General features: G+C 37.9%; 1 protein-coding gene across 3 annotated transcripts in view; it reads left to right on the top strand.

Annotated features, from left to right (window-relative positions):
• Positions 1-25822, top strand: part of ZDHHC2 (zinc finger DHHC-type palmitoyltransferase 2) — a 66859-nt gene that overhangs the window by 18931 nt on the left and 22106 nt on the right. The window contains exons 1-4 of one of the 3 annotated variants that reach the window (XM_052661319.1): positions 7318-7407; positions 12186-12212; positions 13279-13373; positions 21308-21428. In XM_052661319.1, coding sequence (XP_052517279.1) covers positions 12191-12212; positions 13279-13373; positions 21308-21428 — 238 coding nt within the window. In that variant the 5' untranslated portion in view covers positions 7318-7407; positions 12186-12190. Of the gene's footprint in view, positions 1-7317; positions 7408-12123; positions 12213-13278; positions 13374-21307; positions 21429-25822 lie in introns of those variants that run through there. The other 2 variants (XM_052661317.1, XM_052661318.1) reach the window with 2 other exon arrangements.

Genomic DNA, 25822 nt, shown 5'->3' with positions numbered 1-25822 from the left:
AGCAATTAATTCTGTTAGAGTAACTTGAGTACTGAGATTTAGTAGAGAGAATATTGGTGAACTTGATGGGACTGATAACAGTGGAATATTGGGGGTGCAGAACCGTCTGGTGTTGATCGAGAAAGTAACAAGAAACTAGCGGGTAGAGGCCGAGCATTTGGATGATTGTTAAAATAAGTTTTCCTGGGAAAGGACAAGCAAAATGGAAAGATAGCTAGAGACATGAGGTCTCAAAAGATAGATATTGTTAGGACAGGAGATATTAAATATATTTGTAGTGCTATTCCTATTTCCATCTTAATTTTCTGAATCTGAGCTGCTTCTGTTAGGTTAATTGAAATTGTTTTACTGTTTCAATGTCCTTGTTTTGTTTTGTCATCAGTTTCAACTTCTAACTAAAACAGTCCCATAAACTCTAAGCTTTTTGAGCAAAGGAGTAGTCTCACTTACCATCTTATCCTCAGTGCTATAACTATGGTATAATCAGTGAATGTTTTGCAATAAATGAGTTAAAGATCAGCAGAAAAAAATAGAGCTTGACTGTAAAGTTATTCTCACTAGAACCGGTTCTTCACTTTTGGTGTTCTTCGTTATCAGACAGAATCTATGGGGCTAAGATATATCTGTGTGAGACTGCCCTAGTGGATTTATAGAGGAAAGGTACTGTGTTTATGCAATACAAGCAAATTAGTCCTCCAAAACAGTGAGTTTGAATTTGAAGACAAGAAAAAGAAAATTGAAATCACGAAAAGAAATAAAAAGATGACAGCAGTAAACATTTGTGTTGAAAATACCCCCAAAACAAATTGTTCTGGAAAAAATTATGTAACTGTTCTTTGCTAATTTAAGAGAGAAAGTACTTTTTTTTTCTTTTTTTTACCTACTATGAAGGCAGGTTTTAGTATCTGAAGTTTTCGGTTTGATGTGTGCTTCGGACCAACAGTTGAACTAGGTTCAAGTTACTGACAGTTTAGCAGTGGGGGAGGTGAGTGCTACTTACCAATAGGTAACATTTTTGACAGCAAACTATCAATTGTATAATCACCAAAGCAAAACTTTTAAAAAAATCAGTTGGTAAAATATAGGACTGGATGGATCTTTGAGATGAACCTTCACTTTTAATCAAGATTGAATTTAAATCAATCTAAACTGAATCGACTCTAATATTTTTAGAGCTACTTAGAGAATAGAATTGGAGAGCATCTCTAGGCAATCATGTGGGTGTATACATAAAGTTAATTTGAATAGGATTATTTGTAGTCAAGTTTTTAGAGTATGACAAAGGATTTTATTGTTGTTTTCTGTCTAGCGGATATATACATTTCATTTGCTAGCCATAATTCCAATTTATTTATAATCAATAATAAATGGCTTCAGAATTGATACAAAAGATCAACATCTGTCTTCTTAATAGACTATTTTCAAAATTAAATTAGATTATAGATTCAAGGTGTGATGATTAATTTTATGTGTCAACTCGGCTAGGCTGTGGTGGCCAGTTGTTTCGTTAAAGACCAGTCTACCTGTTGCTGCTTTATTATTATTATTTTTATATTGAAGTATAGCTGATTAACAATGGTATAATAGTTTCAGGTAGACAGCAAAGAGCCTCAGCCAAGCATATACATGTATACATTCTCTCCCAAACTCCTCACCTGTCCTGGCTATGTGAAGCCATTTTTAGATGTGATTAACATTTAAGTCAGTAGACTTTGGGTAAAGCTGGTTACCTTTTAGAATGTAGGTGGGCCTCATCTAATCAGTCGAGGGCATTAAGAGCAAAGACTGAGGTCCCTTGAAGAAAAGGTGCCTCTGCCTCTGGACTACTATCAGACCCAAGGTTGCAATGGTGTCCCAGGCTCTCCTGCTTGCCAGCCTGCTCTGTAGATTTGGGACTCGCCAGCCACATAACCATGTAAGGCAATATTTAAATTAATATTCATTCATTCTCTACCCCTTTTCCCCTCTCTCTTTCTCTTTCTCCCTTTCCCTCCTCCCTCCTTCCCTCCCTGTCTCTCTGCACACTTACGCATGCACACACACACACACACATACACCCTATTGGTTCTGTTTCTCTCATTTTAAAAAATTTTATTTTTTTTAATTGAAGCATAATTGCTTTACATACTTTTATTGTTTTCTGTCAAACCTCAACACAAATCAGCCATAGATGTACGTAATGTCACCTCCCTCCCATCTCCCTCCCCATCCCACCCCTCTCGGTTGATACAGAGCCCCTGTTTGAGTTCCCTGAGACATACTGGGAATTTCCATTGGCTATCTATTTCATTATATATGGTAATATAAGTTGCCATGTTGCTCTCTCCATACATCTCACCCTCTCCCCATGTCCATTCGTCTGTTCTCTATGTCTGTTTCTCCATTGCTGCCTTGCAAATCAATTCATTGGTACTACCTTTCTGGATTCCATATATACGCATTAGTGTACAATATTTATCTCTCTCTTTCTGACTTACTTCACTCTGTATAATAGGCTCTAGGTTCATCCACCTCATTAGAACTGACTCAAATGCAGTCCTTTTTTATGGCTGAGTAATATTTCATTGTGTGTATGCACCACAATTTCTTAATCCATTCATCTGTTGATAGACATCTAGGTTACTTCCATGTTCTAGCTATTGTATAGTGCTGAAATGAACATGTATCTTTTTCAGTTTTGGTTTCCTCGGTGTATATGCCTAGGAGTGGTATTTCTGGGCCATATGGTAGTTTTATTCCTAGTTTGTTTTTAAGGAATCTCCATACCATCTTCCATAGTGGCTGAATCAGTTTACATTCCCACCAACAGTGCAAGAGGGTTCCCTTTTCTCCACACCCTCTCCAGCGATGAGGGCCATTCTGACCAGTGTGAGGTGATATCTCATTGCAGTTTTGATTTGCATTTCTCTAATAATGAGCTATGTTGAGCATCTTTTCATGTGTTTGTTAGCCATCTGTATGTCTTCTTTGGAGAAATGTCTATTTAGGTCTTTTTCCCACTCTTTGAGTGGATTGTTTGTTTTTCTGGTATTGAGTTGTATGACCTGCTTGTATACTTTGGAAAGTAATATTTTGTCTGTTGTTTCACTTGCTATTATTTTCTCCTCTTCTGAGGGTTGTCTTTTTACCTTGTTTCTAGTTTCCTTTGCTGTGCAAAAGCTTTTAAATTTAATTAGGTCCCACTTGTTCAGTTCAGTTCAGTCACTCAGTCATGTCCAACTCTTTGCAACCCCATGAACTGCAGCACGCCAGGCTTCCCTGTCAATCACCAACTCCCAGACCTTTCTCAAACTCATGTCCATTGAGTCGGTGATGCCATCCAACCATCTCATCTTCTGTCATCCCCTTCTCCTCCCACCTTCAATCTTTCCCAGCATCGGGGTCTTTTCAAATGAGTCAGTTCTTTGCATCAGATGACTAAAGTATTGGAGTTTCAGCTTCAGCATCAGTCCTTCCAATGAATATTCAGGACTGATTTCCTTTAGGAAGGACTGGTTGGATCTCCTTGCAGTCCAAGGGACTCTCAAGATTCTTCTCCAACACCACAGTTCAAAAGCATCAATTCTTCGGTGCTCAGCTTTCTTTATAGTCCAACTCTCACATCCATACATGACCACTGGAAAAACCATAGCCTTGACTAGACGGACCTTTGTTGGCTTGTTTGCTTTTATTTTTATTTCCATTACTCTAGGAGGTGGTTCATAGAGGATCTTGCTTTGATTTATGTCATCGAGTATTCTGCCTATGTCTTTCTCTGAGAGTTTTATAGTTTTTGCGCATACATTTAGGTCTTTAATCCATTTTGAGTTTATCTTTGTGTATGGTGTTAGGAAGTGTTCTAATTTCATTCTTTTAAATGTAGCTGTCCAGTTTTCCCAACAGCACTTATTGAAGAGGCTAACTTTGCCCCATTGTATATTGCCTACTTTGTCAGAAATAAGGTACCCATAGGTGCATGGGCTTATTTTGGGGTTCTCTATTTGTTCCATTGGTCTGTATTTCTGTTTTTGTGCCAGTACCACACTGTCTTGATGACTATAGCTTTGTAGTAGAATCCGAAGTCAGGAAAGTTGATTCCTCCGGCTCTGTTCTCCCTTCTCAAGACTGCTTTGGCTATTTGGGGTCTTTTGTGTTTTCACATGAAGTGTGAAATTTTTTGTTCTGCTTCTGTGAAAAATGCCATTGGTAATTTGATAGGGGTCTCATTGAATCTGTAGTTTGCATTTGGCAGTATAGTCATTTTCACGATATTGATTCTTCCTATTCAGGAACATGGAATATCTCTCCATGTTTATGTCATCTTTGATTTCTTTCATCAGTGTCTTATAATGTTCTATGTACTGTTCTTTTATCTCCTTAGGTAAGTTTATTCCTAGATATTGAGTTCTTTTTGTTGCAATGATGAATGGAATTGATTTCTTAATTTCTCTTTCTGATTTTTCATTGTTAGTATATAGGAATGCAAGTAATTTCTGTGTATTGATTCTGTATCCTGCGGCTTTGCTAGATTCACTGATTAGCTCTAGTAATTTTCTGATAGTATCTTTAGGATTTTCTATGTATAGTATCATGTCATCTGCAAACAGTGAGAGCTTTACTTCTTCTTTTCAAATCTGGATTCCTTTTATTTCTTTTTCTTCTCTGATTGCCATAGCTAGGACTTCCCAAACTATGTTGAATGATAGTGGTGAGCGTTGACACCCTTGTCTTGTTCTTGATTTTAGGGGGAATATTGAGAATAATGTTTGCTGTGGGCTTATATATGGCCTTTACTATGTTGAGGTAGGTTCCCTCTGTGCCCATTTTTTGAAGAGTTTCAATCATAAATGGGTGCTGAATTTTGTCAAAGGCTTTTTCTGTATCTATTGAGATTATCATATGATTTTTATCTTCCAATTTGTTAATATGGTGTGTCACATTGATTGATTTGCATATATTGAAGAATCCTTGCATCCCTGGAATAAACCCGACTTAACATGGTGTATGAGCTTTTTAATGTGTTGTTGAGTTCTGTTTGCTAGAATTTTGTTGAGGATTTTTGCATCTATGTTCATCAGTGATATTGGCCTGTAGTTTTCTTTTTTGTGTTATCTTTGTCTGGTTTTGGTATCAGGGTGATGGTGGCCTCATAGAATGAGTTTGGAAGTGTTCCTTCCTCTGAAATTTTTTGAAAGAGTTTCAGAAGGCTAGGTATTAGCTCTTTTCTAAGTGTTGGATAGAATTCAGCTGTGAAGCTATCTGGTCCTGGGCTTTTGTTTTTGGGGAGAATTTTTAATCACAATTTCAATTTCAGTGCTTGCAATTGGGTTGTTCATAATTTCTATTTCTTCCTGGTTTAGTCTTGGAAGATTGAACTTTTCTGAAAATCTGTCCATTTCTTCCAGGTTATCCATTTTATTGTCATATAGTTGCTCATAATAGTCTCTTATAATCCTTTGTATTTCTGCATTGTCTGTTGTAACCTCTCCTTTTTCATTTCTAAATTTGTTTATTTGATTCTTCTCTTTTTTTTTTTTGATGAGTCTGGCTAAAAGTTTGTCTATTTTGTTTATCTTCTCGAAGAACCAGCTTTTAGTTTTATTAATCTTTACTATTGTTTCTTTCATTTCTTTTTCATTTAGTTCTGCTCTGTTTTTTATGATTTCTTTCCTTCTGCTACTTTTGAGCTTTGTTGTTGTTCTTCTTCTTTTTCCAGTCATTTTAGGTGTAAAGTTAGGTTGCCTAGTCAATGTTTTTCTTGTTTCTTGAGTTGCTATAAACTTCCCTCTTAGAGGGCTTCCCTTGTGGCTGAGCTGGTAAAGAATCTGCGCACAGTGCGGGAGAGCTGGGTTCATCCCTGGGTTGGGAGGAGCCCCTGGCGAAGGGAAAGACCACCCACTCCAGTATTCTGGCCTGGAGAATGGACCCTATACAGTCCATGGGGTCGCAAAGGGCAGGACACAACTGGGTGACTTGCACTTTCACTTCCCTCTTAGAAGTGCTTTGGCTGCGTCCCATAGGTTTTGAGTTGTCGTGTTTTCATTGTCATTCGTTTTTAGGAATTTTTTGATTTCTTCAGTAACCTGTTATTTAGAAACGTATTGTTTAACCTCCATGTGTTTGTGTTTCTTACAGTTTTTTTTTTCTTGTAATTGATATCTAGTCTCATCGTGTTGCGGTTCTGTTTCCCTGGAGAACGAACATACAGGGGTTGAAGAGCTCTCTCTATAGAGGGCTGGGCAGGCTGTACTCTGCCTGTCACAACTACCCAGCTCTCCACTGCAGCAGAGAGATAGCTGTGCCAGTGAAGGAGTGTGTCTGTGTTCCAAAAAACTCTGTTTATAGGAACAGGTGGCTGGCTGTATTTGGATTGAGAACTGTAGTTTACTGACCCTTGGATTAAATGTAACTTGATAATTCAGGCAGAAGAGATAAGTGAGGTGTATCTTTTTTTTTTTTTTTTTTTTGGTTTGTATTTTTCAAGGATGTTTACTTAAGCCAGGTTTGGAACAAGAAGCAGTTTGTCACCCTTTGGTATGTTAGGGGTTACTACTTTGGCTGACAGTCTGACTCTTCATCCTTGGTTTTACCTGTTTGATTTTTACACAAGAATTTCTTAAGGATCAATACTACAACAAAAGTATCACACATCAGTTCTAACCTGATAGCTGAGCAGTCAGCCTTTTCGCTAACATTGCAGTTTGTTTCTTAGAGGAATGATTGATGAGGGAGGAAGTGGGTTAAGCTGTAGAAAGTGCAGCCGGAAGACACAACTGGATGCCCAGTCGACCAGCCTTGAAGTTTCTTGATGGTTCCAGGTTCTAAGATGTAATTCTTAAAAGCTTTTATTTGACTCTTGCCAAAAGGAACATTCTTGCTAACACTGGTAATAATTTATCATTCCTACTCTCTCTCTTCCAATATACCACCAGTGCCAAGAAAGTACTTTTATTCTTTAGGCTCTTTCAACAAGGCAGAGGTCTTGTTTCCTCATTGTACTGCAATTAATCAGGGAGGAGTTTTAATTGGAAAATTAGAAATCTCCAAAGCAAAGTAGTATCGTTGTAGGCTAAGAAACCAGAAAGAAATTAGGCTAATCCAAGATAAAATTAGGCAGATACACTTCTGAAATGAAAATTAAAATCATGTCCCACAGTGTGACTATCCTGTGTATTTAGGTGGCCACCGGATATGGGCAGGGGAAGTATTTTAGTGTAAGAACAGTGGTGCTCATATTGCCAACTGTAAACGACATCTATTTCTCTGGAATGATTATAAGATGTAGGCACTTTTTAAAGTCATTGTTTTTATTCGTTATGTTGAACAGATGGTGTCACATCCAAAACAAGTCTTGTCCCCACACGAAGGTCTCGTGTGGACTGACTGCCATATCAGCAATAGGATTTTTGTGTCTCCTCGTCACTCTCTGTAAGGATGAGTCCCACCATCTTTGTTTCTACTACCAAGTTTCTGAAATGACACATCTAGATTAAAGGCAAGATATGAAATCTAAGTCCTTTTTCACCTTTTTTTCACTTTGTAAAGTCTGTTTGCATGGATGTCTTTGAGAGGTTTGTACAAATATAACTTGTCTCTTTGTAGTTTTTCTTCATTTGTGGGCCCTTTTCCTATGTAACATCTTTTATAGTTAGTATTCACAAAATCAACACATTAATACATTAATTAATACATTAATTAATTCATGTATTATAATTGCTGGTATATTTGGAGGGCTTACTGTGTGCCAGTACTTTACACTTATTACCTCTTTTAATTCCACAGCAGCTCTAGTAATACTGCATTTGTTACTCCTACACTCACGTCGTGATGGAATACCTGTTCAATAGGATCACTGTGAAACTAGCAGGAGGCAGAGATGGAGTTGGGCTTCGCCTGTCTTCATCTGGAGTCTTTGCTCTTTAGTTCTGTTATGCTTAGTAAGGTTATTTTTCATTTTGACACACTGACCTATTAAAAAATAAGATACTAAGGAAGACTCAAAATTAAGAGGCAAAAACCTTATAAACGTATAAAACCTTTCTGTCCTCTTCTAAAGTTGCTTGAAGCCCAGTTGAAACCAATGCCTTCTTCAAGATTTTCCTTTTTTAGGGGATCAGGACCACTTGGTCTTCTGTCCCTTCTTTGTGTAATGAGGTGTTGTCTTCACATCTGGGGGTGTAGGCCAGCAGGCATTGCAGATAGATTGCTTTTGGTTTTGCAGATTACTAGTTGAGTTTCTACAGTGTGCTAAGATGACAGGTAAAAAAAGTAACTCTGTTCTTGAAATTTTTGAGTCCACAGATGAAAGAATTGTTTCTCATAGGTCTGCATTGGAATTCCACTTTTATGTGATTCAAATTCATGATGTTTACTTCTGTTTGTCAATGTTTTTATTCAGCAAACATTTATGAGACAGATGCTCTGTGCTAGTTGTTTTGCTTGAAAGAGGAACTAATTTTAATAAGATCCAGCAGAGCCCAGAATCATAATATTTTTGTCACATGCATAAAACTTTAAAATAGAAAACAAAAATCTCAGATAGAAATAACTAATATGCTGCTCATTGTGACTTGTAGTAAAGCTCATCTGTCTCCATTTTCTTTTAATAAAAATGTAAATAGCTATGTTCATTTACCTCAAAAACTGGTTATTAGAAAATATAGTAAAGATATATATAAGAGATTCGAAATTTCTATATGTGTGCAGTTGGAGAATAAGTATCAGCCTAATTTTTAAACAGACCAAACTGAAATCTGTGAAATAAGTAATACTGGATAAAACTCAAAATTCACATTAAAATCCAGTATTATTTTTGGAAGATCTGTCATAAATATGATCAGTATTGTTACTTAATTCTCACATTGATATAAATAATTAAAATACATTTAACATCTATTTTTTCCAAAATTGAGCCTGTATTTTCCATATATTGTCTTTATATATTAATATATATGTATTAGAAACATGAGTAAATAACCTTAAACGGTTATTTATGAACAAAATAGAAAATACATTGTATCCTATGTGGTTTTGTCATAAGAAAGGATATTGAAACTGACAGCTCCTCCCCTAAGTTGAAAATTACAAGACAGGGACTTTCCAGGTGGTCCAGTGGTTAAGACTCCAAGCTTCCAGTGTGGAGAGGGGAGCGGGGGGCCTTGGGTTTGATCCCTGGTCAGGGATGCTTGGTGCAGCAAAAAGAAAAAAATTACAAGATAAACCATTGACCTCATAATGAGGTAAACATGGTTGCAAGAACATCAATTTCCTCAGTGTAATAAAGCACAACCAAGTGTGGTCCATATATATGTTAGTGACATAGGTCAGTTTCAACGTTTTGGCACTGCTATTTAAAGAACGTGTTAGTTATTCAGCCGTGTCTGACTTTTTGTGACCCCATAGACTGTAGCCCATCAGGCTCCTCCGTCCATGGGATTCCCCAGGCAAGAATACTGGAGTGGGTTGCCATTTCCTTCTGCAGGGGATCTTCCCGAACCAGGGATCAAACCCAGGTCTCCTGCGTTGCAGGCAGATTGTTCATTTTTACTAGTATTTATTAACTCATTTGAAAGTAGTTATACACAACTTTATTTAGAACATATGTAACAAATATGGGATTACTTCACAGAGTATATAAAAGACTCTCAAAAAGGAAAAGAAAAGAGATAGAAAAAATCAGAAGAGATAGGAAAAACCAATCATTTAATTTTTTTAATAAAAATTATTTTTAAAAGTTCACCAGTAATCAGGGAAATGAATACTAAAACAGTGATTTTTACTTTGGCAAAAATGTTGACAAAAATTAAAGACATTTTACATTCATAGGAAATTTGATAGGCTCAGAATTTTGTGGAGTATAATTGATACAACCTTTTTGGACTTTCACGTTTTACTCTATAAATTTTATCAGGATTATTTTCCATAAACATGCATCCACGAGTAACTCATTTAACTGAAAAAAAAAAATCTGTGAATTTTGAAGTACATTAAAGTAAAGCAAGCTATGAAGGACAGAAAATATCTTTGAATGCATATTCAGAATATATTAACAGCCTGGGACAAAAAACGTATTACCTCATACTGATCATACTTTTTCTTTTTTTTTTAAATGTCATTTTGTTTTACTGTTTCAGTTCTGACAACTAGAGTCATGGGTTAACAAACACATTTTCTTTAAAACACCAGAACCTCTGGAATGGTCATTAAGGGTCATTCATACATAAATGCACAAATGGATTCAAATTGCTTTTGCATTTCCTTCGATTAGCTGCAGGGGTAGAAGTTTTGATCCAAGGAAGAACTGTAGTCAATTTTAGAGCATTTTGAAGAAGGGGAAGTCAGGGCCCACAGAGAAATGCATGACGGGAGTCATGGGGTCAGACATAAAAGACAGCTCTGTCCTTCCTCTGCCCTACATCAGCCACTTTAGGGATTCTGTGAGGAAGTGCCCTCTGACTCCCTCTCGCCTCTGATGGGCAAGCACACTTGTGTTACAGGCCATTTGTAAGTCAAAGATCATCTCCTTCTGCCTGTCCCATCCTGGGGATCAGGAATGTTAGCAGAAATTGAAAGACCAGGAAATATTTAAAGGAGCCACATCAAGATCGGTGAGAAATCTGGAAATCGTCTATTTTGGGGGCTAAAAAAGAACATATGAAGATCTGCCTTTTAGATTTTCTGTTTACAGCTACAGATTGGAAGCCTGGATATCATAGGTAGGATCCACAGGAGGCTCATTTCGGCACACCCTGATCTTAACGGTCGTTCCTAAATCAGTCCAGCAAGAGAATGGGTTGCTCTCCCAAACTGTGGTTCCCACTGGCTCTAGAAATGACTGAACTGTCGCCCTTCTGGGAAGGAGGTTGGTCTGATCAGGTAATCTTAAAAATCTCTCACAGCATTACCCTCTGATTCCAATGTTCCTAATGCAAATGAAATTATACTCCAGGACAAAGAGCTGAATAGGAACAAAGATGCATCAGGAAACAAAGTCAAATCTAGACTTGCTACTACTGAGATAAGGCAGACCGTATGGCAAAGAGTTTAGTATAAATGGAGGGAGACCGCGTGGGAAACAAAGCAGGCGGACAGTACAGAAGACTTAGAGAGCTTACAGCCGCCAAGAGGGAAGGAGGAGGGAAAGGGGTAGTTAGGGAGTTTGGAATGGACATTTACACACTGCTATTTTTTAATGGATAAACAACCCACTGTTCGCTACAGGGAGCATAGCACAGGGAACTCTGCTCAATGTTATATGGTAGCCTGGATGGGAGGGGATTTGGGGCAGAATGAGAGTGATTGGTGGTTTAGCCTCTAAGTCATGTCCAACTCCTGCACACTCAGGGACTGTAGCCTGCCGGGCCTCCTCTGTGCTCTGTCTATGGGATTTCTCAGGCAGGAATACTGGAGTAGGTTGCCATTTCCTTCTCTAGCTGGGAGAGGATGGATACGTGTATATTTGTGGCTGGGTCCCTTTGTTGTCCACCGGAAACTATCACAGCAGTTAGTCAGCTATACTGGAATATAAAATAAAAAGTTTAACTGGCAAAAACAAAAACAGAAAGAAAGAAAACATCTAGGGTTACCGAGTCTGGTTTCTTGTCCCAGCCGGTTTGAGCTCTGCGGTCCCAGTCCTCATCTACCTGCCACCTTGCAGTATTCACCGCAGCCCCTCAGAGACGGCAGTTTCTCAGGCCCCTCGTTATATTGCAGGGAGCAGTTAGCCATTGGGCGTAAGAATTTGTACTTTCAGAAATCCGGCAAGAGAGATCTGTACAGTGGACATGATTTTTTTTTTCTTCTGGAGCGCTAACTCAGTGGTTGCCAACTTACAAAGAGCAGTCGGTGTCTCTGGGAGTGTGATGAGCTAGTGAACCTTTATCTGAACTCTGTAGTTGAAAGGAAACCTGAGAAACCAATCAATAAAGGAGGAAGACTCAGCAGGGCCGCACTTGATGGGGTGTCTTTCCTGCATGGGAGCCAAGGCTGGGATGCCTAGCAGGGCCTGGCTGAAGGCCCAGCCTCCCCTCCCCACCTCTTCCACAATGCTCACCTCTCCTCTAAACAGTCTAACAAATACTTAAAGAACGTTGGCTTGGAAAGAGCTAAATTATTAACCTACTCAAGATCTTATGTCTCTTTCAGGCCCTGTGTTTGCTATAAGCTTCATATAACATATTGCCCGTCTCTTTTCTCTGTTTCTGTAGTGTCCATGGAAAACATTGGAGAACAAGGTAAGATACATCACTGCTTTAGATCTGAAATTTTAAAGATAGTTTGAGAAAATAAATAGCATTCATTTATATTTGATTAATAAATGATACTTTGAGAATGTTGAAGTCAAGATGGGGTAAAAAGACATCTCAGGCTGAATTCTCTGAGACGCTTAGCAGAGACCTCTGGCCTGAAACGGCAGTCATTGTGCCAGAGACTTTTGTGGCTTCCAGATACAGGAATATCAACTATCTCCTGTTTCCACACAGAGTATGACTTCGTACCTGAGTCACCTACATAATTCATGTAAAAGACCATTGGCTCTATTCCTTGATCATCTCACACTGATTTTAGGTGCCTTATTAAATAGTTCGATGTTTTAATGATTCTGTAACAGAAATATCATCGTCCTTTGAAAAGCTGAAATTGCTGTTAAGGTTTAAAAATACCAAACATGCTATATTTTAAATTTACATATTTTTTCTACACAATTAAGTTATATATTAATGTATTCTCCAATACACTGGGTACCAAATTAATATTTTAGATTTACATAGGGTTTCAAGACCAAAACACAACATGGAGTGTGTTTGTGTGCAGTATCTAAGAAGAATATTCAGAATGCTTTTCTTAATCATCACATGTGATCAATAAGAAACTTAAGCTCCTCTTGGAGGAATTTTCTCTTTGTTCAGATGATCTCTGGTTAAAACTGTGGTTGCTGAAACAGGGCAACCAGATTTGACTCAGGCTGAGCAAAATAAGCAAATAGCTTATTTTGCTTTTGCTATTCTTTGTTAGTGAAGCAAAGTTATTAAAGCCTGAATGTTATAACATTTGTTTAACACTGTGTGTATAGCTTAAAGTTGCAGGCATAACTTCCTTATTTGTATAATTTAAGAGAGGTCCCTGTAGCTATTTTGCCAATAGATGGACCCATTTACAGATGGGAGGGTTCTGATCATAGGATGGTAACTAAATAATTAAATTATTTGATTATTTTAGAACAAACATACCTTTTGTGAATACCATGATTTTAGTGTGTACTCACATACTACAGTGATAATTTTGTTTCTTTCATTTCAGTTGTGTGCCTGATTGCTTATCATCTACTTTTTGCAATGTTTGTCTGGTCGTATTGGAAAACTATCTTTACATTACCAATGAATCCTTCAAAAGAAGTAAGTTAAAATATTAGTATAGTTATCTGCTAAAGATGGAAATCTGAAATATTGCTGTCTAAAGAATGAATTTTATATCTTTTTATTAATATTGCAAACCTATTGAGCCTAGTGGTTTTTTTATGTTAATATGTTAAATAGTTGAATTTTTACTTGGCAAATATTATTTTTCCACTGTATAAGTATTATATTTACAATATTAAATATGTTATATGTTCCACTTCTACTTTGGGGTCAGACATAAGGATGGATGGATGGTAGATAGGTTGATAGAAAGATAGAGCTGAAGGTAGACGTGTTTCTATTATAATCATCATATTAGTGGTTCATTAGTTGGCTGTCAGCTACCAGAAACAACAATAATAAAATAACCACTTACCTAATCTTTCCCGCTTTCAAAGTCTGTAGCTACTCTACAGCTGCTGGGCACCCAGGCTCCTCTCCTGTTACTCTGACATATATAGCATCTATTCCCAGAATTACTTCTTGACCTAAAATGGCTGCTTCAGTTCCAGCCATCATGTCTACATTCCAGGCAGCAGACCAAAGAAAGTAGAAAAAGAGGAGTAGAAGTAAATGTCTTTTTCTTAAGGACACTTTCTAAAATTTGCCGACACCATTTCCACTTATATTTAGAATTCAGCTGGTTACATGGCCACATTTGGTTGCACAGAAGACTGGAGTTTGGTCTTTATTCTCAGTGGCCATGTTAACCATGGGGCTTCCCTGATAGCTCAGTTAGTAAAGAATCCATCTGCAATGCAGGAGACCCCAGTTTGATTCCTGGGTCAGAAAGATCCGCTGAAGAAGGGATAGACTACCCACTCTAGTATTCTTGGGCTTCACTTGTGACTCAGCTGGTAAAGAATCTGCCTGCAATGCAGGAGATCTGAGTCTGATCCCTGGGTTGGGAAGATCCCCTGGAGAAGGGAAAGGCTACCCACTCTGGTATTCTGGCCCGGAGAATTCATGGACTGTATAGTCCGTGGCGGTGCAAAGAAATCAGACACGACTGAGCGACTTTCACTTCACATTAACCATGTTAAAAGGACAGAGTCGATACTGAGGAACATCTAACAGTCTCAGCTCAGAAGGTTTTAAATAAAGTTATTTGTTCAAATACACATTTTGAAACGATCATTCTGGCTAACTTTTTGTTTCGGGGTTCTTAATCCTGGTTAAATGTCCTTGAGGCAAAGAGCTATATTTTACTCATTGTTGTATTCTTGACACTTGGTCTAGTACATAGATGTTGCATAGAAATAAACTTTGCTCTGATAATAATAGTGTGGTTTTAGTAGGCTAACCTGAAAAAAAAAAAAAGAAAGAAAGAGGTCTAAGCATCACTGTGAATTATTTCCTGAAGTAATCTGTTTGAAACGCAGCTGTGGTCAAAAAGGCCAGTAAATACGCTGTGTGAACTGAGAAAGGATATTAAAAACAAAACCGCAGATATCGGCATAGCATTCATAGCAGGCTTGGTCTAGAGTGCCAAGAGGTAGCCTTTTCCTTTCTTTTCTCACTTTCTTTCCCTACCTCTTTTTCCTCCCTCCTACCATGTTTTTTCCCTTCCTATCATCTTTCTTGCCTTCATCATAACCTGAATTGTAGGTTTGAACGAGAAAACTGACTTTTAGCTAGATCATCTCATCCACTCTGGTGGTTTGCTTATAACCTCTGTGTTGACACAATTTCCACATCTGTTTCTAGCCTGACCTCTCCCATGGATTTCAAACTTCTGTATCTCCCTGCCAAACACAAGTCCTTGATCATTGCACTGACACCACAGACACAGCACATCACAGACTGAAGTCACCACCCTATCCTTCCCCAAACCATGACTCATCTGTTTCTTATGCGTGTTCATGCTACTGCCAACCATGTCGTCATTCGAGCCAGAAGCTTGGCATCCGCGCCCCTCCACCAGCACCCACATTCTGGAAATGTGCCACTTCCTCATTCTTCTCTTTCAGTTCCGGCCCCTTTCCCTTTACTTTCCCTCATTGCCCTAATTTGGAGGCTCAGTCATCCCTCTCGTCTTGACACATCGCAGTTTTCTCTGTGGCAGTCACCCCTGCCAGTCTTGCCCGCACTCTGGGATTCGAGGATCCTGCAGAAATCCATCCTTCATTCTGAAGCTGAGGCTTGACTTTTTCACTCTGCTGCTTCTGGCTACTCAGGGACTCTGCCCACCCCACAGGGAAAAGGCTGGACTCCCTGGCTTGGCAACGATGACTCTTGCCCAGATTTTGGACTTCTTTCTTTATACTCTACTAACTCTTAATTATATGTCCTTTGCTGTTAACCATGCCATTATTTTCTTTCCAGAATTTTCTTACCTCCTTTCTCATGGAAATAATTTTATTTTTATGCACAGTGGCAGCTCCTTCGTGGTCTCCTTTGCTGGTTCCTCATTATCTCCTGCTAGCATATGGCAGAGCTAACATTCAAAGCAAAGTCTTTTTGACCTTCACAGCTGCACTCTTGTCCCTACACCATGCTCTAGCAAAAAGAGTAGACACCGTATTCGGAGAGAATGGTGCTCAGGACATCAGTTGGAGTATAGAGGAAAAACTTAGCAAAATCTCTATTCATATTTTACTTTTGATTTATTTTTTTTGTTAAAAGGTAAATTTGATTTTATTTATTTATTTTTTTAATATAAATTTATTTATTTTAATTGGAGGCTACTTACTTCACAATATTGTATTGGTTTTGCCATACATCAACTCCTTTTTTAAAAATTTCATATATAAGGTACATAATATATTAGCTAATAATATATATGTATGACTAAATATGCATATACTAGCAGTACAGTCTCCAATTATTCTTTTACAGATAGGGTTACATGATCAAAAGAGTTTGGAGACCATTGTCATGAAATAAAGAGTCCTTGTCTGCTGGTTAATAATCTTATTCCATTAATAAAATGCAAGGTCTTGGGCCAGTCTTTTAACTGATCAGCAGCCAGAGAACCCTCACTTATAAAATGACGGTCCTGGACTTCAGCTGCCCTTTGGAAATGAGATTTTAAATATAGGAGAAGAGAAAATAGAAGAAAATAATGTAAATATCGTCGAGTCACTATTGAGAGAATATAAGTTTTCAATTCATAAGATTTTCTTCCAATATAAAAATAACCATACTAAATAATATTTTGAAAATGAAGAGTAGGCAGAAAAAGAAAAAAATAAATCCCACCACACTAATTCAGCCAGTTTCTATTCTGAATTTCTTCTAGTTATTTTTCCTAGTTGTATTTAGAGGGCACATACTCTTATTTTTTTCATGTAATAGTTCTTCATTGGTTTATTTTTAAGTACAAATTACCATTTTTAATAACAACATGATATTCTCACTGAAACATTGGAGTTTTAGGCTGATCCCAGCTTTTCATATTATAGTGTTGTTAATGTGTTTATTCATAGAGCTTTACTCATATTTTGGGTTATTTTCCTTAATGTAAGTTATCAGAGGTAGAATTTCTAGACAAAGGAAATTTAAGTCACTTGCCAAATTGTTTCCCAAAAGGATTGTAGCAATTTCCAAAGCTACCAGTTTCATCAGAGCCTTGGCACACTGTGTGCTGTTCTTAAGAAAAGTTTCCGATTTAATAGGAAAAATGTTTTATGTTTTAATTTGGACATTTTAGGTACTAATGAGGTGATATGTTTCTTTTTTTCTTAAGTCAGAGACAACTAGCAAAAAAGGAAATACAATTCTCTGAGTTTTCTGTGTGTTATTAGATTTTGCTTTTTCCTTAGTTTGTACATCCTTTTGAAATCATACTTTCCTTTTATCTGAAAACTGTATTTGATTCCAAATATTGATTTCTGATATCATTCTCCAATAAAAGGAAGAAGAACTCCTTATAGAAATGGCTAATTCTAGAACTAGGGCAGGAGATTTTGAAGATGAGCCAGAAGCATCTTATCATGCCAAAAAATAAAGAAGTACTCTATAAAATAAAATATATTGATGGTGATATGTCCAAGGGCCATAGGATCCAGTTGAACATGTCACAGTGACCAAAGCTGGAGCATTTTGAGCAGGAAAATAAATAAAATAGTGTTCAGTTACAACCGGTGGCTCAGCGGTGAAGAATCTGCCTGCTATGCAGGAAATTCTGGAGACACCGGTTTGATCCCTGGGCCGGGAAGATCCCCTGGAAAATGGCACGGGCAACCCACTCCAGTATTCTTGCCTGGAGAACCACGTGGACAGAGGAGCCTGGCAGATTACAGTCCCAAGGGTCGCAAAGAGTCAGACACAACTGAAGGCACTAAACACACACACACACAACTCAAAGTATAAAATAAATATCTTTGCATTTCTCAGTATTCAGAAATGATTGAACGAATAAATAAGTGGAAAAACGAAATATCTTTTACAGAAGAATTCCAAATAATTTATGTAGATACTCTGCCCTCAACGGCTTCCCAGGTGGCTCAGTCCGTAAAGAATCCTCCTGCAATGCAGGAGACCCGGGTTTGATCCCTGGGTCAGGAAGATTCCCTGGAGAAGGAAATGGCAATCTGCTCCAGTGTTCTTGCCTGGGAAATCCCATGGACAGGCGAGCCTGGTGGGCTATAGTCCATGGGGTCGCTAGAGTCAGATGTGACTCAGCAACTAAACCACCACCACCTGCCTTCACCAATGCATGCACGCATGTGACGTTGCTCAGTCGGGTCTGACTCTTGCGACCCTATGGACCATAGACCTCAGGAGGGGAGGAATAAATCCCCACTTTGTAAAATGCAGGCTGCCTGTAGTAAGTTCCTTCCAAAGACTACAGGATGAGGTAGGGAAATAATGATTCACTTTACAGTGGAGAACCCTGAAAAACACCTCCTCAGCCAGGTGATTAAAGTCACTATCAACAGTTCTAAGTCACGTTGATTGTATGTTCTCTTGACAAGAATGGCACTTTGCTTCTGTGGTCTTCCTCCACGGAACCCGTAACCCCAGTCTAATCATCTGACAAACATCAGAAAGATTCCAGTAGAGAAGCACCTTTATAAAATACCTCAGCAGTACTATTCAAAATCGTTAAGCTCAACAAAAACAAGGAAAATCTGAGAAAATGTTATAGCCAAGAGGAACTTAAGGAAACGTGGACAACAAATGTACTGTGGTATCCTCAACAGGACCCTGGGATGGAGAAATAAGATACTCAGTAAGAACTAAGGAAATCTGAACAAACTATGAACTGTTGTTAATAACAGTGTATCCATATTGATTCATTAATTATCCTAAATGTACCATACTAATACCCGATGTTAGGAATATCAGCAGTTTGATGAGAGGATATACGGGAACCTTATACCATTTTCTCAATTTTTTGATAAATTCCAAGTATTCTAAAATTGATAAAACTACTTAAAAGCAAAACAACTTGCATTAACTGACCAAACGACTGCCACAATCTGGAGGGTTGGAGGTTATGTGTATTATCCCAAGGTAACACCCCAGGAGATCTTTCATTCCATCAGAGCTCTACAAATGTCATCTGTCCTCAAATCTGTGACACTCATTTGTACATAAAAGTGTTCTAAGGAAGGGGAGTGCATATTTGGTGCATTCCAAGATAGCATTAGGTATTTGACATCTGTCTTAGATAAGTAACAGTTCTTCCAAACAGTATTTGGTCTTTCGGACCTAATAGATGCAGTGTGTTACGTTTATTTATAAAAGTATTAAACATACTGAGGAGCCATCCAGTTCCATCACTTACCAGAACTTACTTCTAAGGTTAAAAAGATCCAGAACTCTGTAGAAAATGTAATAAAATGTTGATGGTTTTATTCCTTTTGACTATTATTAAGTCTTTTACTAATTTTCAATGCTAGGTTTTAAATTAATTTTAGACACGAGCAAGGGAGACAAATCTACCTGAATTGTGAGAATCAGGGTTCTGACAATGGAAAGCTAGAGACTAGAGTATAAAAAAACTTTTGCCTCAACTTTCGACACTCTGACTTAGGCCTGCTGGTACTTGTTCCTGTGTCCATTCCAGAGTTCTCACAGAGGACTTTACTCTGTGCCAAGACTTAATCCCCTTGTGGGGTTACACGCTTATAAAAGAGAGAGACAAAGGGCAAATGAACCAACAAAAGAAATTCAGTTTATGGCATGCCACACAAAACTCACATGGACCTGATGGAGAATACGGTGAGGGGAAGGGACGAATTATCAGGGTCCCTATGCGAGTAAGGGAATCAGGGGGGTCCCTTGAGAAGATGGCATGAGAAAGAGCCATCCAGAGAATGTGAGGAATAGTGTTCTAGGCAGAGGAATTGAAAGTTAATAGATACTTTCTCTTAGATTGACCCTATCCTTTCTTGACTATTACAGTAGAATTGTTTCGTTTGATGTTATCCATTTTCTATCACTCAAAACTGTTTCCAAACAAGTCCCATGAATAATTTTTGTCATATCCCTAAAAATAACATGCATAATAGTTTATTTTATATATCTGTTCATCAGTATGTTGATAGTCCTGGTTGTACACAGCTATCAGTTCAGTTCAGTTCAGTTGCTCAGTCGTGTCCGACTCTTTGTGACCCCATGAATCGCAGCACGCCAGCCTCCCTGTCCATCACCATCTCCCAGAGTTCACTCAGACTCACGTCCATCGAGTCCGTGATGCCATCCAGCCATCTCATCCTCGGTCGTCCCCTTCTCCTCCTGCCCCCAATCCCTCCCAGCATCAGAGTTTTTTCCAATGAGTCAACTCTTCTCATGAAGTGGCCAAAGTACTGGAGTTTCAGCTAGCATCATTCCTTCCAAAGAAATCCCAGGGTTGATCTCCTTCAGAATGGACTGGTTGGATCTCCTTGCAGTCCAAGGGACTCTGAAGTCTTCTCCAGCACCACAGTTGAAAAGCATCAATTCTTTGGCGCTCAGCCTTCTTCGTAGTCCAACTCTCACATCCATACATGACCACAGGAAAACCATAGCCTTGACTAGATGGACCTTAGTCGGCAAAGTAATGTCTCTGCTTTTGAATATGCTATCTAGATTGGTCATAACTTTTCTTCCAAGGAGTAAGCGTCTTTTAATTTCATGGCTGCAGTCACCATCTGCAGTGATTCTGGAGCCCAAAATAATAAAGTCTGACACTGTTTCCACTGTTTCCCCATCTATTTCCCATGAAGTGATGGGACCGGATAGTTCATTGAATGTTATGTGCCATATGGGATTCAAGTTATTTGGATGGATTATACTCCAAGTTATTTATCCATTATCCCTTGATGGACATTTGGGTTTAGTTTTTTATATTTCAAACAGTGATTCTGTGAATATCCTTGTACATGTCTCCTAGAGCATATTTATAGGAGTTTGAACAGACTTAAAAAAATTTTTTTTGTGATTATCAAGTTGGAACTCAAACAGATTTTCATTTTTCTCAAAGAAGTATTTTTTTAAATTGGTGGGACAAAATTTGCAGTATAAGAAGTAAAATTAAAGACTACTTCTTTTGAGTGCTAAAGAATTCATGTAATGATTATCCCTAAGTTAAAACTCCCTCTACATGAGAAGACTTGCTTGATGTGTTTGTTTCTATTTTTGTTTCTAATTATAACTGATTGTAAACTGCATCCATTGAGCTAATTGATTTATTTTGCCATTTCATCTATTAACATAACTAATACTTGGGTAGAACTCTACAGTTTGTAAAAACACTTTTACATTCTCTTTTCCTCTTCAGGTTCACAAAGATCTGAGGAAGCAAGGGTTATCATTTTTCCCTTTTTCTAGATTTACAAACTACAGGATGAATAGACTTTCCCAGATTTCATACTCCATTGCCTCTTTGAATATATATGCTATGTCCTGTTAATATTTTATAAATACCTTTTTGGTGGGTATAGTAGATCAATATGTTATTCCTTTGTGAGCACTGATTAATATTTAAGTTTCTTCCACAGTTCCATCTCTCTTATGCAGAGAAAGAATTGCTGGAGAGAGAGCCTAGAGGAGAAGCCCATCAGGAAGTCCTTCGGCGAGCAGCCAAAGACCTCCCCATCTACACGAGGACCATGTCTGGAGGTAGAGGACAATGAGCAGTTTAGCAGGACGGGTTGGGGTGACGATTAGAAAGCATATCTGTACTTGAAACTCTCAAATGCTCATTGAAACACACTGTGCTATGGCTCAGATTGTTATTAACTATTTCTATAGAATCCCATAAAACAGAATGGAAATCTGAAAATGCTATCACATAGAGATCTCAACCAAATCAGAACTGACTTGACTTCTATTCTGCCTTCCTAGTTGTGACTCAGTGAAGATGTTAGAACTGCTGAAATCTTCATTTGTAGTTGTGTTCATTTTTAAAGTTTTACACACCTGCCTATTCTTAAGTCAAAAGAGCAGTATATGTGATAAACATATTGTTGATAATTTTACATAAGTTTAAAACTTATTATATAAATTATACAAAACTTAATTCAGCTATTGATACAGTTTATCTTTAAAATTTATAGTAATTCTTTTTTTTTAACAAATACAACCCAATAAATCTCATTTACTTGGGTCAAATTTTTTAGGTCATTTAACAGCTATCCAATCAAGTAATTATCTTAAAAACTGACACGCATGGGGACTTCCCTGGTGGTCCAGTGATTAAGACCACACCTTTCATTGCAGGGGTTACAGATTCGATCCCTTGTCAGGGAGCTAAAATCCCACATTCCTCAACAGTCAAAAAACCAAAACATAAAACAGAAGCAATATTGTAACAAATTCCGTAAAGACTTTTAAAAAATATAGCTGACACCCTTGGGTGACTGGTGCTTTCCCACCAAAGGCTCACCCAGAAACTTTGTGACTTTGGCTGTGTGCTGCCCACATCGGTGGTCACAAGCTCCATGTGGCTTTTGAGACTTAAAACATGGCTCATTCAAATTGAGATGTACTCTAAGTATAAAATACACAACTAGTTTCAAAGACCTAGGATGAAAAAAGGACTGTAAAATATCTCATTAATATTTTTATATTGTATATATTCAATTCTGACTCACTTTAGAATCATAATTCAATATAACTCTAAGTACCACACATGATGTTTTCCTGTTTGTTTTTACTGCTTGTCAGTGAGCAAGTGGTGATTCCCTGATTTGATATGCCACTGATTCTATCCCACAAAGATAGAAATGTGTTTCTGTATATGTGTATATATATTTAACCTGCTGCTGCTGCTGCTGCTGCTGCTAAGTCACGTCAGTCATGTCCAACTCTGTGTGACCCCATAGACAACAGCCCAGCAGGCTCCTCTGTCCCTGGGATTCTCCAGGCAAGAATACTGGATGGGCCTAAACTAATATGGAGGAAATTTAACCCCCCTAAAAGTAAATTACTGCATGAGTTTCCAAAACTATTTAATGGCAGTAACAGTATTAGGTGCAAGAATCTAGTTTCCATATTCCTAGTGCAGTGCTTTTTCTGCTAGACCCCTTGACACACCAAACTAAGACTAAGTCATATCAGAACAGAGTATTAGTGTTCATTAAAAACAACTGCACTTTGGATTTATGTCATCTCCTTGTGAGAATTATGTGATGCTTGTTCCTTGGAAGAAAAGTTATGACTAACCTAGACAGCATATTATAAAAGCAGAGACATTACTTTGCCAAAAAGGTCCATCTAGTCAAATCTATGGTTTTTCCAGTAGTTGCGTATGGATGTGAGAGTTGGTCTATAAAGAAAGCTGAGTACCAAAGAATTGATGCTTTTGAACTGTGGTGTTGGAGAAGAATCTTGAGAGTTCCTTGGACCTCAAGGAGATCCAACTAGTCCTTCCTAAAGAAAATCAGTCCTGAATATTCACTGGAAGGACTGATGCTGAAGCTGAAACTCCAAAACTTTGGCCACCTGATGTGAAGAACTGACTCATTGGAAAAGACCCTGATGCTGGGAAAGATTGAAGGCGGGAGGAGAAGGGGATGACAGAGGATAAGATGGTTGGATGGCATCACCGACTCAATGGACATGAGTTTGAGTAAACTCCGGGAGTTGGTGATGGACAGGGAGGCCTGGTGTGCTGCGGTCCATGGGGTCGCAAAGAGTCAGACATGACTGAGCAACTGAACTGAACTGAAGACTATCTTCTCTTGTATTGTATGCCTATCTCCTGGGATGAACTTATGATTCTCAGTATTTTTGACAATCTGGAACAGAATCTGAATTTCCTAATATAGTCTTTATATTTTTAGTGCAAAACCTCTGGATGCATGCTAAAATCAATTTTTAGCTGACTAGAGTCATAGACTAAATTAAATTACAGGAAGTATAATAAACAGATGATAATGTCGGTGTGGTTAATCTCTCTCTGGAATATGTGAGGTGTAAAGATAATCATGAATGCAGAGTAGACATGCAGTGGTGGGCCACAGTGCCCCCAAGGCAGGAATATGAGGGTCCTTTTTCTTACCTCACCCTCGGCCAAAACCCCTGGGTTGTTCCGATAACTTCTTCCTCACCCCGAGAAAGGTCATGGACCGAAGCAACTGAAAGGCTCAGTTGATGCCCACACACTTTACATGTCTTAGAGTATTGAAGAAAATGGATAGTAGTATAGTCGAGGGTTTTCCCATTCATTCTAGATCCACGGTCTTTCCTCCAGACCTGAAAGAGAAAAATAGGGACTGCCTAGGTTACATTGACTGCTATACATAGAGAGCAAATACAGCCATGTACACTTGGGTGTGTGAGGCAAGTGTTAAGACTGTTCATCTCACTTCTTTTTGTCCTGTGTGTTTTTTTTGATCCAACCATCTCCTGATTTCTTATGGGGATCTCCAAACTCTATTATGTTATTAGTTATTTTTATTAATGAGGACTATTTGCTTTTCCAGCTCTCCCTTGTTATCGATCCTTTCCTACAAAAAAATATCTGAAGACTTTTTGACTAGGAAGATTACCATTAGAGGTGATGTAATTAGGTTATCACTTTGCACACAGATGTTGGTAATGTTTCCTTTTCAGCATTTACCAAAAAAGTTTTAAATTATATAAATAATACATGAATAAATTCTCAGAAGATTCAAGAAAGACAGTTAAAATTCCCCCTCCACTGTTAGGACTTTTAAAATGGTAATCAGATGGCTTACTTTAAATTCCAGTGGGATGATTTTAGTTGAATCTGATCTGGCACATGGAGTGTGTTTTAATTATAAGACTAAATTTCTGTTTCTGAAAGACCGTGAACAAAAAGATTTTCACAAAAAAGATTATAAGTGAAAAATTTCAAAATATTTTTGAGTTACCACCCACTTTAATTTGCAAGGTACATCCTCACCTCACACACGCAGTGTACTTTAGAGATAATCACCACTTAGAGAGAATGTACAGTTGCCCAACAAAACTCACATGGAAATTGTGTGACTTTAAACCCATGCTGCCCATTATGGAAACCACTAGTCTTTTGTGATTATGACAACTTCAAATTTGACTATTAAGTGGAAAACACAGAACAAGTTTTAAAGGCTATTTAAAAGCAACAGAAAGGCTCAGTTGATGTTCACACACTTCATTTGCATATAATTAATATAAAATATATGTATTTATAATTAATATAAAATAATTATATGTTGAAATATGTATTAGGTGAAATAAAATATATCATTAAAATTAATCTCCCCCCGCCTTTTTTTTTTTTTTAACTTCTTTTAACATAGCTCCTAGAGAGTTTAACAGTACTCATGTGGCTCACATTATATTCCTTCTGGACAAACACTGCTCCCATTTTGATACCTGGCATGAGCCAGGGATACTTTAGAGCTTCACCTGGAATGTCCCTGTGAGACTTCTTCATTCAGAAGATGAGCAGGCCATGCCATTCATCTCTGGAATTCCTGAAAAAGAAAGTTATAAGGGGATGATTAAGAACTTATTTCAGTATTGAAAACAACTCCTTCTAGGCCTGTTGTCTTAAAAATAAAGCTCTTTTTATTCTTAGTTTATAACAATTTTTTCCTTTTTTAAGAGATTGTGATATTAGCTAATATAATCTTGATAATTGCTTCCTGCAAGTATGTTTTCCAGATTTTAAGTTTGCTCTTTTGGTTTTGCTGGCCCTACTGTACTGCCCACTTAACAGATCTCCTATAATTTTGGCAGACTGAGGGCATCCTGTTAGATGCCTGTGTCCTGAAAGAGCATCTCCAATCATCCATAACTGTCTCTGATGTCTGTTTTAGAGAAGAAAGGCTCAGGACTTCAGTCACAAGAATTAAAATTCTCTGGTGGAAATACCTCTTGGAATACTCCTCATCTTGCATCTCACCCAACAGGGAAGATGTGGACTCTTTCCCAATTCAAACAGCTAGTTAAATTTATTCACAAATTTCTAAAATGTCTTTCTCGAAAAACTTCTAAAATGTGGTTGTATCCTTTACCTAGTCATCCTGGCAGAGTCCAGGAAATGAAGTGATTTAGTCAAG

The sequence above is a fragment of the Budorcas taxicolor genome, chromosome 24 (assembly GCF_023091745.1).
Source record: "Budorcas taxicolor isolate Tak-1 chromosome 24, Takin1.1, whole genome shotgun sequence".
NCBI classification, from domain to species: Eukaryota; Metazoa; Chordata; class Mammalia; order Artiodactyla; family Bovidae; genus Budorcas; species Budorcas taxicolor.
This window is presented reverse-complemented; position numbering and strand designations above follow the sequence as displayed.